We start from the raw sequence: 17216 nt of genomic DNA, 5'->3' as shown, positions 1-17216 counted from the left end.
AAATAAATAGAGATACATTCATTCCCGTATATATAGTTTTGTATTTAAAAAAAAAATAAAAGAAGTAAATGAGCTATTCATTGAATAGAAATATCAACATTGTACATAACGGGTCTAGATGTCCGTTGCTATCCAAACTTTTACCACTCGTTTTAAACATTTTTAACAGTTCAGTTAAATTTATAGGCCTATATTAAAACAAAAATTAGCATTGTAAATCACTGCTATTAAACATAAACTAAATATTATAAACATTTTTATATTATATGCATTCGTCATATGAACATATAAATTAACATAATGAATAATGCATTAACATACAATACTTTCGTCGGAAGCAATTTCTGCCACAACGTTAATGACAAAATATTAATTGTAATCCAGTCAATTATATTCACAAACACGATTCTGGAAAATAGAAAGCAAAAATCACATAATACTACTGTATAATCAACGATTACAATTTTACATTATTTTTTTGGAGGTATTTAAAATGTGGATCATTTAAAAAAGGTTTTATCGGTTTACTTACAAGAACATTTCATTTCTTCTTATTTACAACTTTGAACATATTTGAATTATTAACGTGTTTTTGATATGAAAATGAGTTTATGTTGATACAAATCAAGTACGGTAGTAAGTTCATAAGTAATTACATTTCGGAGGTAATTAACCATGGTATTGAGCCACACTATTTACATTCTCGGATATTACAACGTAGGCTGCCTACATTTGATAAATAAAATATATTTATTACCTAGATTTGTCGTTGCATTTCGCTAATGAAAATCTAAATTAGAATATCAATGTTACAATTTTAATGAATTACGCTAAGTTAACATTTTACTAATTGCTGGAAACGGTAATACTTTCCCCAAATTAAATGCATTCGGAGATTGTATGTGTTCCATCAAAGTTGTTGGCATTTCACCTGATTTGTCAAATTAGAAGTCAATTGAAAATGCTCAAATTTTACTCTTTACTTTTTATTTAAATAAAATATTCAGTTTCATCGAGCCAAAAAAGACCATTCAATTAGAAAATGAAATAAACTCATAATTGAATTTTTTCACTCGAACTAATTTTAGAAATTTGATGAAAAAACTATTACGCGTATAGAGGAAACAAAGAAAATAGGATTCTAGCAATTTTGAAATATAAAATAAATTGAATTACTTTAATGTATTTTGAAATACCTGCCTTAAACACGTCTATGTGTCAATCATACTCTAAAAAAGGTAATTTATTGGCTTAATGATCAATTAATAAACTTTGAAAAACCTAATAAACGTCGCGAGTAATGTAATACAAGAACTAAGTTGTACTGTGTAACTTCAGTTTCGATTAGGATTTATTACCGGACATTTCAAGTTAACAATAATCGTGTAACAATATTAAGTAAATCCGAAAGCTTACAAACTGAAGTTGAAGGAAAGGACAGTTCACATCAAGATGCTAATATTTAGCCACAATGAATATCTGATTATTAATTGTTTGCAGTTTACCTAAAACGGCAGAATTGATAAGGTAGGCTGATGGTTTCAGATAATATCGCGTCAAATAATAAAATAATGCATGATTAATGGATAAATTCATGCAAACGTTCAGGTTAATTCATGGAGAAAATAAAAACACTTGCTTCTCATGTGTTGATAAGATAAGAAAGAGAAACTAAAATGAGAATGCCGGACGCACCTTAATTAAATAAGCCATCTAGATAATTCTAATCAACGAGTATAAACATTTTTGGACTCATTTTGTACAATACAGAAATCACTTTTTGTATGATGAAATCATGCTGAAGTGTGATACCAGAATAACTTGATCCGTACATTAAGTTGATTCGGTGTTGGCCATGACGTAACATGCTACTGTATAAACGGCTCTGTGGCCTGAATATAATCACCACGAGTTTGTTTTGTCGGTTTATGAATTATTACTCACAGTAGTCACTATAGTGTCAGCAATGCCTCGGTAACTTGATGAATCACGCTTCTGTGCTCTGTGTTTTCATATAATTACCAGTTTCTTTTTTTTCGAATTTAATTACAGTAGAAAAAAGCAAGAGGCTAGTAAAACATCAACTATGCAATGTAAAGAGCTAATACTAATACTGAATTGGATTGGAATAACTTTTATACAAACAAGTTCGTCTGGTAAGTAGGCCTAGATTTCAATAATAAAACGTTTTGTCGATATGTAGGATGGCCATACAGTAATTTGTTTTATCTATTGTAAGCAATATTTTAACATGCAGGCAATTCTACCCCTCCCCTGTCCTCTTTTTATAAATACTTTTACTGATTCTTTCCTGCTTCCTGCCTATTGTAGTGTATAATTTAAAATTTGACATAACCAATGCCGTAATTCTGATAAATCAAAGATGGATAATTGATGGTCTTCAACCATAATTGAAGTGGAAATGAATCGGACTTTAAAGTCAAAGGTTATTGCCATTATGATATACATTATGATATAATTAGTATGTTGCCGATTAGACATAGTTATTTTTATTAATGAAGATATTAACATTTAGTAGGAATAGTCGCACATTTTCGCTAAAAGTGATTTTTGCTCATGTCTAACTATTTCTTTAGAAATGCTTGTTTTACACACATTTTATACATAATTGATAGTATAGATTTAAATTTAATGTTATTTCTGTTTCATAATATATTTTAATAACCGGTAATTCTTTTTAACTGGTGATACTTGCATAGCTGCTGTCATAGCATCAATATGTTTCTTCATCAACTGAAAATAATCACTATAATATTGTTTTAAAAAACGCTATATCTTCCACTTTCCTGGTGGAGAAGTTGCCGCAGACATATTTTGTTTCGATTGATAATGTTTGCATCTCTGTATCTTTTTTAAAGTACAAATCATCGATTTCCCGAGTAAGTAAAAAGTAAGGTACCACAGAAATCACCAGGAGTCACGCTCTGTCGTTCATTAACGATAGAAACTCTTGCATTTTAACATATTTGTGTATTTATATTGTTTTCAGTAACATCAATGACAGATGTAATTAAATTAAACTACAGTATTAATATAAATATTTAATCTCAACGCCGAGAGAGGATGATTTTAATAATATATATATTTAATAATAATAACATATTTGTATATTTATATTGTTTGCAGTAACATCAATGATAGATGTAAATAAATTAAATTACAGTATTAACATAGATATGTAATCTCAAAAAAGTCGAGAGAGGATGATTTTAATTGTACCCAAAATAAACCATTATCTTATGTTATGTACGAACATCCCAAATTACCGTAAAACATTTTCAATGTTGTATTGATCACAATTACAACACAATACAGTGTAATTGGTATCGTTTTATTTTTTCCTTTATTAGTTCAAATGTATACCTATGAATATTTTATTTTGAAATACAGCTGATCAGAATTGTTTTTGCTTAAGAATATTATGGACGGTATTAAGGTGACATCAGTAATTTGTTAAAGTTTTAAAATTTGTAATATTTTGTGTTAAATGTCTATAATCTGTAAATTGTTTCTTATGTTACTTTTATAATGTACACATTCGCCATTATGAAGACCAAGAGAGACCAGTCTTATTTCCTATTTCTATTTTCTTATGTTTGCTTATTTCCTTATTTGTAACTTATTTAATACTTTTTTCCGGCTTTGACCATCCTAGTTAAATATTGTGAATGAATCGACATTATACGGTACAGCTTTACTAGTAAAATACACAAATAGACACTCGGATCCCGGTCATGGAAAAACACTAATAAAATATCGGAAATGGTACCCTTGCGCTAATCCTACACGCGAAGGAAGGTGGCTAGCCACTTAAGTCTTCCATCCCCTCCCCCATCCATTTCCGCCAATGAATCTAAATGAATTGATATCCCTAGTTCTATCTATGACTATGGCAACTAAAAGTGTAATGACAATATAATGTTCACGGCGATGTATACATCGATGTAGCATTAGAATTATAGAAGAAACAGAAAGTTCAGTTACAGGTAGTTCTATCTAGGTCAAATGAAAAAAAGGGGATGTTTAAAAAACATATAATAGAACATTACATCTGCTTCACCTTGTACACCCAGTCTGCTAAACCTGTCATGACACATGATTTAGAAATCTGTCATGTATCTCAAAGGGAAGATTATCAAACGATGGGAAGCAGGCGAATAACACAAGAAAGGACCCGCCTTAAGTACTGTCAAGAATTACAGCTTAATCGTTACGTGATTGATCACTGTAAACAGGGAATTTATTAAAACAACATGAATTTTCAGTTTACCGAAATTTAGTTTCAGAGTCAAAGAAAAAAATAGGAATGTATTGCTGTTGTGTTTTTTTTAAATACTTTTCAGGATCATCATTCAACAAGTAAGTAGGCATAATGCTTACTAACTTGATTTTCCATGTTAGGCTTACAAAAATATATTAAGCTAGATTAAAGGTATGTTTGAATGTTCTTTTGTGCTAAAAGCCTGACTTTCAAACTTATTAACACATTCGTTTCGTAGTTTGTAGGCCCACTAGTTGGTAGGTTATAACTGCACTTGGTAATTATTTGATTAAAGATGTATTGTCCCCCAAAAACATGAAAAAAATGAAGATTAATTAAATCAGACTTTGAATAGGTTATTTTGTAGTTTTATTAAAGTTAATCACTTCCGTAGAATAAAAAACCTAGAAAAAATAATGTTTCACAAAATAAATAGTTAAATCCAACCAAAAATCCATTGGCTGGCAGATTTTTTTGCTTTAAATTACAGTTTTTCAGGTAAATAATGTTTTTTTTTTCGATCTAATTTTTGGCCATACAGGATAACTATTATGTGATAAAATAGCAAAATTTTGACAATGCGATACGATATTATTTTCTACATTGATACTAGAGTGCATTATTGTTCTTTCACACACAAAAACAAAACTCATTATGAATCTTTAGACTTCAAACGTGCGTCTTTCAAATAAATATCTCATTTGAAACCAAACTAAGTTGAGTAGGCCTACGGAACCGCAAAGTGTGTGTCGAGATGGGAATATTCAGCAGATGAGTGTTTCCGTTCATAATTATTTACATGCACAATCATTGTTTTAATATGCACAATTAAGGCTGTGCTCCCAGACGATGCACTGTAGGAAACCTCTTAATAAAGTCGCAGTGCTCGATAAAATCCAAGAGTACGCGAGCAAAGGTTTTAAAAACTCAATTGGTGCCCCTTCCCCATTTACAACAATATTTTATAATTAATTGCAATCTTTTCAAAGCCAGAATACGAATATTATAATCTCTAAAATCGCTGTAATCTAAGTTCTCTAATAATATCAGTCTATAACAGGTTCATTGTACACGTGTATTGGATTATGTCCCCTCTGGCACTGCCAAAATCACACTGTATGTCTAGGTCATTAGAATTATTCAAAATCGCCATTCGAGGAGATTATTGAACTTCATCGTTCTAAACATTAAATTAAATGACAGGTATGGTAATGACTTTTGCCGATAGGACCAAATAACCTAGGGTGCTGCTAAATGTGGATTAGTGGCACTATATAGCAAAGAGTCATAGTTAGGCTATACTTATTATGGTACAGGGTTCACGGGCTAACATCCTTAGGGAGTTCAAACATCCGTAGTAATGTAGGGCTACAACATTGAGTAGTTATGGGGTTTAAAGGATCATCGGTACAACTTAACAGTGAGTGAGATTAAATCGCCGGAACAATATTAACCAGATTACAGAATGTATTCCGTAGATGTTGTTTTTCAATATAAAGAATCGCAACGATCTATCTAATATTATTTTATAGTGTTTTGAATTCTTTGACCAATAATCGATCGACTATACCCTGTTTACTGGTAGTTTAATGCCTATGGACTAATAATTATGTAATAATAATAACAATAATAATAATGGGAGAGAACTTTCAAGTTCAAATAGCATAACATTGTTGAGATGTGTCACTGTGGTACGATACAGTTTCTTATTCGATTGCTCCTTTTTTGTGAACTCATGAGTCATGCTTCCATCACACGGAAATGGGATAGAGGTCATGTGTCTATGAATAACTTATAACTTTTGGTTTTGATAATTTATCATATGTTTTTTCTCCTTATCAGTAGATATATATTTACCTAAGGTCAACATCAAATTGGTATTTTATATAATTTTTTTTAAATCATTTAAAACTTAATTAAAATATGCAAATTCTATTTATTTTCTTCATTTAAGAATCAAGTAATTTGAACTTCAGTTCTCAATGCAGAATTTGATTAAATTAATTCAATGCGTGTGTTTTGTTTGAAATATTCAGGGACATTACTTCTCTATCGTCCTTCAGAAAACAACCTTGTACAAATAATAAATAATGTACAACCTTAGTTATTAACAAAAAAATATTGATAAAAATGTATCCATAGTAATAAAGATAAACTAATGATTAGCGCTTTCTAAAAACAAGTTTAAAAAAGTATAAGTATCGTTTATAGAACCATTTCAAAATCAATTATTGTTAAATTAATGTATATAGGTAATTATATTAGGCAAACGTCTGTTATTATAAGTTCCTCTTTTATAGAGCCATTGTAAGATCAATCTTTTCTTCTAATTGACACATGGACATTTATTTTTAAACTTTCTTTAAATGTTAATATTTATATAATTATTGTTAACAATAAAGTTATTTTTATTATGTATATGTATTAGACCAATAACTGACTAATAGGTAATTGATCAAACTCCTCTCGCAGCATCTGCATTTCTATATATCTTGTTCTTCTTTGTTTTTTTTTTTTACAGAAAATAACTTTGTTTAAGTTTTATTAAAGGCAGAAATGGTTTAACAACATTAGCAAGCTTGCTCTTATATAAAAGTTTAGTGTGTACATTATGTATTTGAATCATGTGTTAAATCATTAAAATAATAAACACATCATAAATTAAAATTGAATTAAAATAATGTTAATATTTACACTAGATAGCAAACTGTCGCTCAAGTCCAAGATCAATTCGCATTCGCAATGATTGATCGTTTTTAAAAACTGTAATGTTGTATTATTGTGCCAATATGGAACATGTCAATTAACCTTCTCTCTGGAACTGACATTTCAACATTGAGTAGAAATTCAGGATACAAAATCATGTGATAGCTATTTTATAAAGGAAACAGATCATTATTGATGTTTAGGCATAATAGGCATAACTCCAACGAAGTGGGTGACAGTAAAATCACATTGATGAAGTCATAAAAAAAGGAAACAACTATAATTGCCTATATGAAGACTTTATTGATAACAATTACGAGTTTTATACTGTGAAATAATTACATCTGGATTTTATTTATCCTAATCATTTTTCGTCTTAATTTAAAAAAAAAAGATTGTATACTGCTTAATACGTCTCATCCAACTGTTTACAACTGGAGAATTTAGGCAGATAGTAGGTCGTCTATACGTTTAAATAAAAACACAAATATATTTTTTTCAACGAGATACAAAAACAAATCCTGATACCTACACTGATATCTTTACGATTAAATAAATGTATGACAAATCACAAAAAAGGGTGGGGTGGAGACCGCACACTTACATTATATGAAACATTTAGTTATTTTTAACATTGGGTATTGGGTAGCTATATCTTTGTTGTTGCTGTAGTTTGTTTAATGCCTTTACGCTGAGTGCTCCGCTTTTCGGTAAGGTTGCAGATGAGATCTTTACTTGTTTTGAATTTTAAATGTGTATGGAGCGAATCTATCCATCCGGATTTTAGAGTCGCTACTCAGTAAATCTCCGCTCTTGGTAAGGTTGCGGATGAGATCTTTTCAAGATGACCTATTTGTGCAATTTGTATTGTATAAAAGGTCTTTACTTGTTTTAAATCCATGTCGGATGTCAGAGTTATTATTCAGTGATTTACTAAAACATAAAAACTAATTTACTCATATATCAACGTAGTACAGTAATAAGTATTTAATTTATTTTTAGAAATCACATTGTCTTAAACAGGAAACACACTAATTGTCTTGAACAAGAAGACTTTAATAAATACTTTTACTATTCTACAATGTCTATTGTAATTAATTTTTTTTTTTACTGAAAAATGAATTGTGGTTTTTTGGTATACTGTAGAACAATCTTTCATTTTATGTATTTAATTTATTTATTCGACTTAATCGTTAAAGGGGTTGCGTCAGCAACAACGCACCATAGCACATTGGTATCCACAACAAGGTTAATTGACATGTTCCATATTGGTACAATGATACAACATTACAGTTTTTAAAAACGATCAATCATTGCGAATGCGAATTGATCTTGCACTTGAGCGACAGTTTGCTATCTAGTGTAAATATTAACATTATTTTAATTCAATTTTAATTTATGATGTGTTTATTATTTTAATGATCTAACACATGATTCAAATACATAATGTACAGAATGATAAAGATATAAAAAAGCCTTTAAACATGATTATATACATAAAAATAGTATTAAATTGAATTATAATACATCGTTTGGTTTGTTTGGCCCATTGCTGAGTTTAAAACACTGTGAACCTATAGACGTTATCATCCATAGGCATTAAAACGCTTTTAAATTTTAAAACGCGGAACAGCGTTTCACATCAATTTGACTTTTATGTCTATTCCTAAAACTCTATAAGCTAAATTAATATTGTACAAGGGAATGAGGATGAATGTAAATCCAATGTTCCGCCTATTATTGTAAGCAATTGGAAATCCAAAGTCAAATGATTAGAAATCATTTAGGGAAACATAGATTTGTTGCAACAAAGTTGGCAAGCAGGGGTGAAGTGTATTTTTGTGGCTCCATGAGTAATGCTCAAATAGCTTATCAGATTGTCACATTGGAGTGAAACAACCTTAACTCATCGCTCTATAATACCGTATATAGACAAAGTTCTAATCACTACTACCATCAAACATACAGTTGATTTTTAAAAACGAGAACATGTCAGCTTAAATAATGTCAGCTAAGTTGCTTAGCGTGCATGTATAACCTTCCATGAGTAGAGTTTAGTTTTGTGGTTAAGATGATCGACAACAACTCCCGTCAGACTGTTTTCATGAAAAAAAAAAGCAATTAGCAAAAAACCTACATCTTGTTTTACCTGAACCGGATCACCACCTTTAAGAAGAATTTTCCATGGTTTTATTTGACAAAATAAAATATCAAAACTAATTTAGCCTAGTATTGTTTGTAGAAATTGAATTTAAAACATGTTGGTAATATATAGGATCGACTAAGTTTCTATTTTAAGCATATAGTATACCAATTGTGTACCTTGCTTTTGAGTATTGGAGAATATTAAATTCAGTACAATATGTTTAGCTTCTCGTTACTTCCGTTTCAAAATCATATGGCTCTTATAAGATATAATTTGCCATATCTTGTTTTTTTTTTATAAGCCTCACAAAAATATCATCATTAGTATTGTTAATTAGGAAAAGAAAAAGGTGATATTCATTTTATTTTTGTTTTTCTCTGTGGAAATCTCAATTTAAACACAACATTGTTTTGGGATTGTTAGAAAGACTTCGTGTCTTGAATTGCTTACAGAATTACCAGAAATTAGTCTATTTCCTTTTGTTGACTCCATCAATGTTAGTGTCAAACGATGATTTCAGATGGACAATACGCTGCAGTTATCGGAGACATATTGTTGACCCTTGTTCGGCTGTTCTATTCAGCTTTATTCGTACTTGAGTCTATATGTAGAACATTTGACGCATGGATACAGTAATTATGTTCTATTTCCTTTTTAATTATAATATACCGTATATATTTTTTCTAAACTAAATTATCTAGTTCTGTGTATATTTCTTCATTATTTTTCTAATAATAAAACAATTGAGAAAAATTATTATTGTAATCTGTTACCATTTTTTCGTAGAGTATGTTCGTCTCCGAGATGGTCACACCCCTTATGAAGGAAGAGTAGAAGTGTTTCGCAATGGAACATGGGATAGTATCTGCAATAGAGGATGGGATTTGAAAGATGCCGAAGTAGTTTGTCGACAACTTGGTATGTGGATATATACAATACAGTATATGTTTTTTTTTATTTTAAACTCAAGATTCAAGATTTTAAATTGGTCCATGAACTGGAAATTTGGCAATTATACATATAAACTAAACTAAAAGAGCAAAACAACAACACTTTACAACATACACACTAGATTGCAAAATAAATCGTTCTATCTATTGGTTTTCTTATTTAAGCTTTAAGTTTAAATATATTCTTAACTAGGTCAAATTGGTAAACAACATTTGTCCAAAGTTTACACTGAGGACAAAAAAGATTTACGCCTTTTCAATATTTTCTTGTTCATGTATTACATAATGATGCATATCGTTTAGGTTATTGGAGAGGTGCCATGTTTATCAAGATTGGCAAGAACGGCAAGAGCCGCAGCAAATATATGTTGTCAAATTTAGCCTGTACAGGCCTGGAGTCAGCTGTTCAAGATTGCAATCATAGAAATGTGCTCACTGGAAACGATTACTCTGCAGTTGAAGAAGAAGAATGTGCAGCGGGCCTGGCAGCTGGAGTAACGTGCAATGGTATGATGTTTTTAGAACCCGAATTATCACTTATTATCATCATGAGTTACGCCTATGTATTTTGATGTTGGCTGTATTATTTTACATTTTTTGAATTTCTAAACTAATAATGTTTACAAACTTCCAAACTTTATTTAACTCACAATTGGCCCAACGTAATTTGTCTTTATTAAATACAATATATTGTTGTGTTATGATTGATTTATGTAATTTTGATATAATGGAAAACAAAGGATCTAATACATTCTATCGACGATGACGGATAAATATTAAACATGTAACGAAACCTGTTATTGCGACTCACTGTAGTGACAGAATGTACAACCCTTGGGACAATCGGGAGAATAAAAATAATAATTTAATTAAATGACATTGAATACATACTCTGTTGCGAGAATTGAACACAATATACATATATAAAAATACCTTTTTAATTAGTAAAAAAGTAAACGAAACAAAGACAATAATTACTTCACTGACAGCGTATTAGGGGAAACATTCAATTACTGTAGTAATCGTTTAGGTTCACTGTTCGTATTTTTTTTTTACCTGATTAATACACTCATCCTATTTGGGGTGTAGTAAATACAGATAAGTTTAGCAAAACAGAAAACAGGAATTCTATCCTATAGAGGATAGTATGTTAAAAAAAATATCAATTTTATTTTGCAAAGAAATTTACATACGATTATTAACCAATGTGAATAGTCCCTATTTTAAATATTTTTTTGCATTGTTTTTGTTTTTGGGGGGTTTTATCATAAAAAATATGTTATTTGAGGGTCTCTTAGTCCATACGGTGATAGTAATATTTAAATATGGTTGTAATAAAGGATGAACAATATGGATCTAACTCACCAAACCCTTATATTCAGGTATATTTATTCATTAAAAAAAAGAAATCAATACAACGGCAGCCAATAGGCTGAAAAGTAGTATTTTACAATATTTGATAAAAAGAATATATAAATATGTATAAATAGTAAAATTTGTCCACCGGTAAGTGCCAGCCTATTCAATATTCATTGAAACATCATCATAAATGAGTCGAGCTAGCACGTAGACCTCAGGGTTCTTCTAATGTCACGAACAGGGGGAAGAATGCTTTTAAATGTATCAGACTTTATTAGTCCATTACCAAATTTCAGTAATTTATTTTTATTTTATTTTATGTCTTTAGGCAATGTGGCCAAGGATTACCAATAGTGAATTAATCACTGTCCTATCAGATAGGTGGTAATCCCCCTGATACAGGGGCTATTGTGTGAACCAGTTCACCGGGGTAACCCCCTACTCTTTTTCGAATAATGAACTGGGTTCTTTAAAGTACACACAGGTTATAACTGTGTACACTGGACCTACGGTTTATAGTCCTTATCCGAGAAGACTTGTTCCACCACCAGAACTAGGAGCGAGTCGGCCTCGAACCCTTGCCGATGTTGTTGTTGGCTCTTTAGGTACGGTAAACGGCGCCCCTGCCTTAACCGCTCGGCCATATGACTCGTAAGAATTGGACTCTTCTGTTAACTGGCGATGGAAGGTCTGACAATAATAATAAAGTCCATCTACAAAAGTACATATCATTAATTGCTTGTTCCTTTCTAATTCTCTCACCACACACACACAACATCCCTGCTCAAACAATGTATCAGAAAGCTTACAGGATTTATAACATTTTAATTTTACATTCGTTTTATTTACCAATTATATAGTAATTTGACACAATTGATATCATGTTTCATTTACCTACTTCCTGTCTTATTTTCATTTTCAAAATGTATTTTGATATTTCCTTTTAGTTCCTGGATATCAAGGTTGCTTCAGTCATCTATCAAACGGCTTAGCTCTGCGCAAAGTATGTACATCGGATTCCTCTATAACGGTTAATGTGTGCGCTGCATACTGCAGACGGCGGGGTTTTGTATTTGCAGGGGTAACTCATGGCCAAGAGTGTTGCTGTGATAATAAGGATCCGAAATCATTTCCCGAAAAAAGACGTAAAAACTGGAACTGCGCATTGCCATGTGCTGGGGATAGTACCCAAGCGTGTGGTGGCGCTTTACACATAGCCGTTTACAAATGTAAGTTTATTTCACGGATTGTCTGTACTTGTGTAGTACCTTACCATGAGTAAAATGTAATATATAGCTTCACGTGTTTTACATCAAAATGTATCTCTGTGAAAAGAAAAATATGTATAAACAAATGTAGAAACAGGATATAGATTATATAATATTACCATTTACAATTACTAACATTGTCGAACATTATATCTTGTTTAAGTAAGTTTGAACAATCATGATGGAATTAATTTGAACATTTTTTTACAAATTCACTCATCATTGGCACTCCAATATGTACGAGTCATGATACTTTCAGTTCTTGTTGAAAAATGTTATCACGTGAAATTAAAATAACATTATGATTGTCTCTGTATTGCAGCTGAAATAGGTTCATGCGGTGCTGTATACAGCAGCCCTTCTGGTTACATAACATCTCCGTCTTTCCCGTCAACATCCACCTACAACTCAGTCTGCCAATGGACAATTAAAGCACGCGGCACTTCCGTGATCCATCTTAAATTCGAAATGTTTCAACTAGGGTCGTCAGATAATATGACACTGACGACTAAAATGAATCGCAGGTTGGTATTGGCCGGGGATCAATTCCAAGGAGTTATTCCAGTAATCGATCCAGTTGTGACGTCAGAGTTAATAGTGGAGTTGGAAACTAGTACTAAAGGCTATATTTCCCAGCGCGGATTTGTGATGCAATACAAGACAAATTTAGGTATGATGATAATTAACTGCTTTTTGATTATCAGTTATGTAAGTTAGTGTATCTCCACATACGACAGTATTTCCCCATTATCATGTTTATCACATGCGGTGCCTGTATCATGTAAGGTGTAACATTGGCGATTGACCGGTACATCTTTCTGCTTCATCTTTCATTTGGCCTAAACATTAAGGTGGTCATCTAGCGTTTCTAGTTTCAGGAGTGCCATGGTTATACGATCGTCTGATTTCAGTGAACATTTCACATTTAGCTACTTAATAACATAATTTGACTTGATCTTTTTTAAATAAGGTATGGAACCAAAACCAAGTCAGCGTCCAAGTGTATATCCGGATATAATTCAAACCACGCCACAATATACAGATACCAATTATCCAGATAAAATGCATCCGGAAAAACTTTTTTCTAAAGGTATTTAACCGCTTTATAACAATTTTCACACACCCTTGACATAAGTGGCTCTCAATACTGAAACAACATAATACCATTTAATACAATGTACAGCGAGAAACAATACCAAACAGCCTACTTTCGTTCCTTCTCATAATCTTACTCCCTCCGTAAAAGAAAACATAAAAAAGTTAACATTTCTCAAAATTTAAATCAAATGTTAACAGATAATAGTATTTAACAGACATAAAGAAAACAACCAACACGTTCCCTTAAAAGTTTGGTGACTTATATGTGAAGTAAAGCAACTAACATGTTAAATGTATTACAGATTTGTTGATTGCTGTTATATGTGTGTTTGGAGTAATCATGATGGGTTTGGTGATATTTGTATTTTGTAGAATATATAGGTAAGTGTGACCGTGCGTTGAGTTTTATATTCAGGGAAACTAGATGTTTAGAGGGAGAAACAACAGTGTTTTGTTATTATTTGTATGTATATGTTTATTTTAATGGATGTAGAGTTATTAATATTATAAGAGATGACACAAAGAATAGAAATGACCGTTTACAAAAACAGCGATTGTCAGGTCAGCTAAGTCGACGACAATTTTTTTGTCGAAAATTTGTTTTCAATGTATTGTTATTGAAATAATTATGTTGGAATGGCGCTGTATAAATCGAACTATTGATTGATTGTTCTCTTTTCTTTTAAGTGGTAGCAAAAAAGAAGACGTGAATGAGGTCATATCGGACAGGGCCACAATGCTAAACCGGGCAAAAAGAATGACGTCTTTTTATATAGATGCTCCTGATGATCGTTATTACAATCTCCTTCCTCATCGTCTGCACTCAACCAAACAAGTGGTTTTAAACGACTATAGCAGAAGACCTATAAAATCCTTTAAACCCCCTATAAAGCCAAAACCAAATATTAAGCGGATAGGTGGAATGTGTGGCTTTAACACAACAAAGACAATGCCAGCTGAAACTAAGCCACGATACGTCAATTTACCACTAGATAATAATAAAAAACAAAACACGTTAATAATAGATTCTGGACCACACGATTACCAACCGATACGATACGCAAGTTCACAAAGAAACCGGATGCACCAAGTTGAATATAGTACCCCACATGCCACACATGACCACCATCCAGGTGACCGGGCCTACAATATACGTACACTTCCACGGGCGCAGTATTCTGCCAAAAACCACCATAATCAATTCTATCAAAGATTTGACGATAATGTAATATCAGATCATTCAAGATACAATCAGTATGATGAGATAAGTTTAAAATTTAGTACAATGAAAAGAAATATGTCACAGATGTCAAATTGTTCTAGAGGTAGTGATCGTGATGGGTATCTGATTCCACGAGACCCTCTTGATCACCAGAGGTAGAAGATCACTCAAGTGCTATACAATCTATAATTTATAACAATGGAGTGAATTACATCAAACAGTTAGCTTACCAACTTGAGTGTTCATACTTTGCACGAAACTCCGTTAGTAAAAACGCCAAGTAACAGTTTAGTTAATAATTTTAAATCTTGGAATTTCAATTTACGCTTATACGTCATCTATAAGAGACTTTTTTTATCTGCTATACACTTTGCCATTAATGCAATGATGTCGACCAACAACACTGTTTTTCCAGCAGGCATAAAATCGTAGTGTACGCTCTAAAACCAATGAAGTTGTAATTGTGAGGGTTGCAATGACTGGATTTGCATTTTAAACTCAACGACAATGCTAATAATATTACAGCCTTTCTAGAATCGCATTGTGCACTCTCAAATGTGACATCACAGACCCCTACTGATATTCAGAAAAAGAGCAGCATCAGCCTACAAATTGACAATCGTTGACAGAAAGTCATTAAGATTTTACACATTCAGATATACACTTTGCGAACGCCAAATAAGAAAGAGTTACTCAAAAAACATTTCGTTCGTGAAATAGGTACCTGTCTCTAAACAAGAGGTTGGCATTTAATCAACATTAATGTTATTGAAATGAGCTACAGTACGAATGGCAGCATGGTGTATGTACACTAACACGAATATAATATCAGAAATCTAAACTAAAGGAAAAAGAAAACAAAGCATAAAAAACGACTAATTGACAATTGTTGATAGAAAGTCCTTAATGTACAATTTCAGATTTTATGAACATTAAATAAAAAACAGTTACCGTACTAAAATCAATTACATCATGATTTCAGGAGGTTGGCATTGTGCCTCATAGGTCGATCACTTGTATCCTACTGTAGATAAGTTTTCTTACAATTACAGTCGTGTAAGACTTTATTTTAAAAATACAATTAATGTTTAGCCTACTTATTTAAACAAATATATAATTTAGATTGGATATAGGACATTGTTGACTGATTAAGTAAATGTTGACAAAGAACTAATTAATTAATTCAAAGCTAACAAAAGTGTTAACTCAAAACAATAATGAGATAATTAATTGGTCATATTACAATAATATAGTGTTTATTATCTATACAAAACCTACTCCTGATTTCATTATCGGCTGTCATGTAAATAGCTTAATTTAATTATTAAAACAAAACTTAAGTAAGGTAATTAATTGAATCGTATGTGGTTAACATTAATCTAATTGATTTCCATGTTCGTAAATTAAAATGTAATCAATCAAAAATAGCATTCATTCCTTCTACAATATCCAATTGTCTATTAGATGTAATTCTAAGGACTTAGTTCAACAAAAGTACAAGCAATGAGTAGAAATTTTAAATTGTATAAATAAGGTCAGATAAAATAGGACTCTTTAAGCGGGCATGAAGAAGAATATTTGTACCAAGCTACTTTTTTGTCACGATTCAGGTAGTTTCAGCGTTGAGATGACTCGGACATTCCCAGGTGGGAATTTGATGTGATGGTCATCACAGTTGGAAATGGAAAAGATATTTGTCAACCGTCTCCAGTTTTCTGGTAAACATACTTCAAAATTGAATGGATAATAGAATGTATCCGTGAGTAATGAGCACGTACGTGCCCTTCCGCCTGCATACAATGCATATTTTGACATAGCTTAGGTATACTAGTACTCAATGCACACAACAACTAGACAAAGTAGGGTATTTGAAACAGCAGCAAGTGTAATGTTTTTACTGAAGAAGTTTACAAATCGAACCTACTTTAACAAGACACATGCATATCATTGTCGTTTCGTCATTGGGATTGTATATGCCTACAATAATGTTACCTTATTTGCCAGTATCCAGGATTTTATAGTCCTATATCAGATATGGCTATTTTGAGAACCAGTTCAGTTGGGTTCGTTAAAGTACAAACGGGTAAAGTGTGTACACTGAACCTACTGTTTAGTCCTTATCCGAGACGTTTCTTCACTACTAGAACTAGCAGCAATTTGGCCTCGAACATGCCGATGTTGTTGG

At 31.7% G+C, this 17216-nt stretch overlaps 2 protein-coding genes across 2 annotated transcripts; both read left to right on the top strand.

Moving 5' to 3' along the window:
- Positions 1-1955: 1955 nt before the first annotated feature.
- On the top strand, positions 1956-13360 carry LOC144845702 (kremen protein 2-like). Its single transcript, XM_078703130.1, has 6 exons — positions 1956-2156; positions 9921-10052; positions 10388-10591; positions 12391-12672; positions 13034-13301; positions 13348-13360. The coding sequence occupies exons 1-6, from the start codon at positions 2087-2089 to the stop codon at positions 13358-13360; spliced, it is 969 nt and encodes a 322-aa protein (XP_078559256.1). The 5' UTR covers positions 1956-2086.
- On the top strand, positions 13320-16028 carry LOC144845200 (uncharacterized). Its single transcript, XM_078702380.1, has 4 exons — positions 13320-13381; positions 13682-13801; positions 14112-14190; positions 14497-16028. Exons 1-4 carry the CDS (start codon positions 13360-13362, stop codon positions 15188-15190), a joined length of 915 nt encoding a protein of 304 aa, XP_078558506.1. The 5' UTR covers positions 13320-13359; the 3' UTR covers positions 15191-16028.
- The last annotated feature ends 1188 nt before the right edge of the window (positions 16029-17216 follow it).

The sequence above is a fragment of the Antedon bifida genome, chromosome 6 (assembly GCF_963402885.1).
Source record: "Antedon bifida chromosome 6, ecAntBifi1.1, whole genome shotgun sequence".
Classification (NCBI taxonomy): Eukaryota; Metazoa; Echinodermata; class Crinoidea; order Comatulida; family Antedonidae; genus Antedon; species Antedon bifida.
Note: the sequence above shows the minus strand (reverse complement) of the source record. Positions and strands in the feature narration are given on the sequence as shown.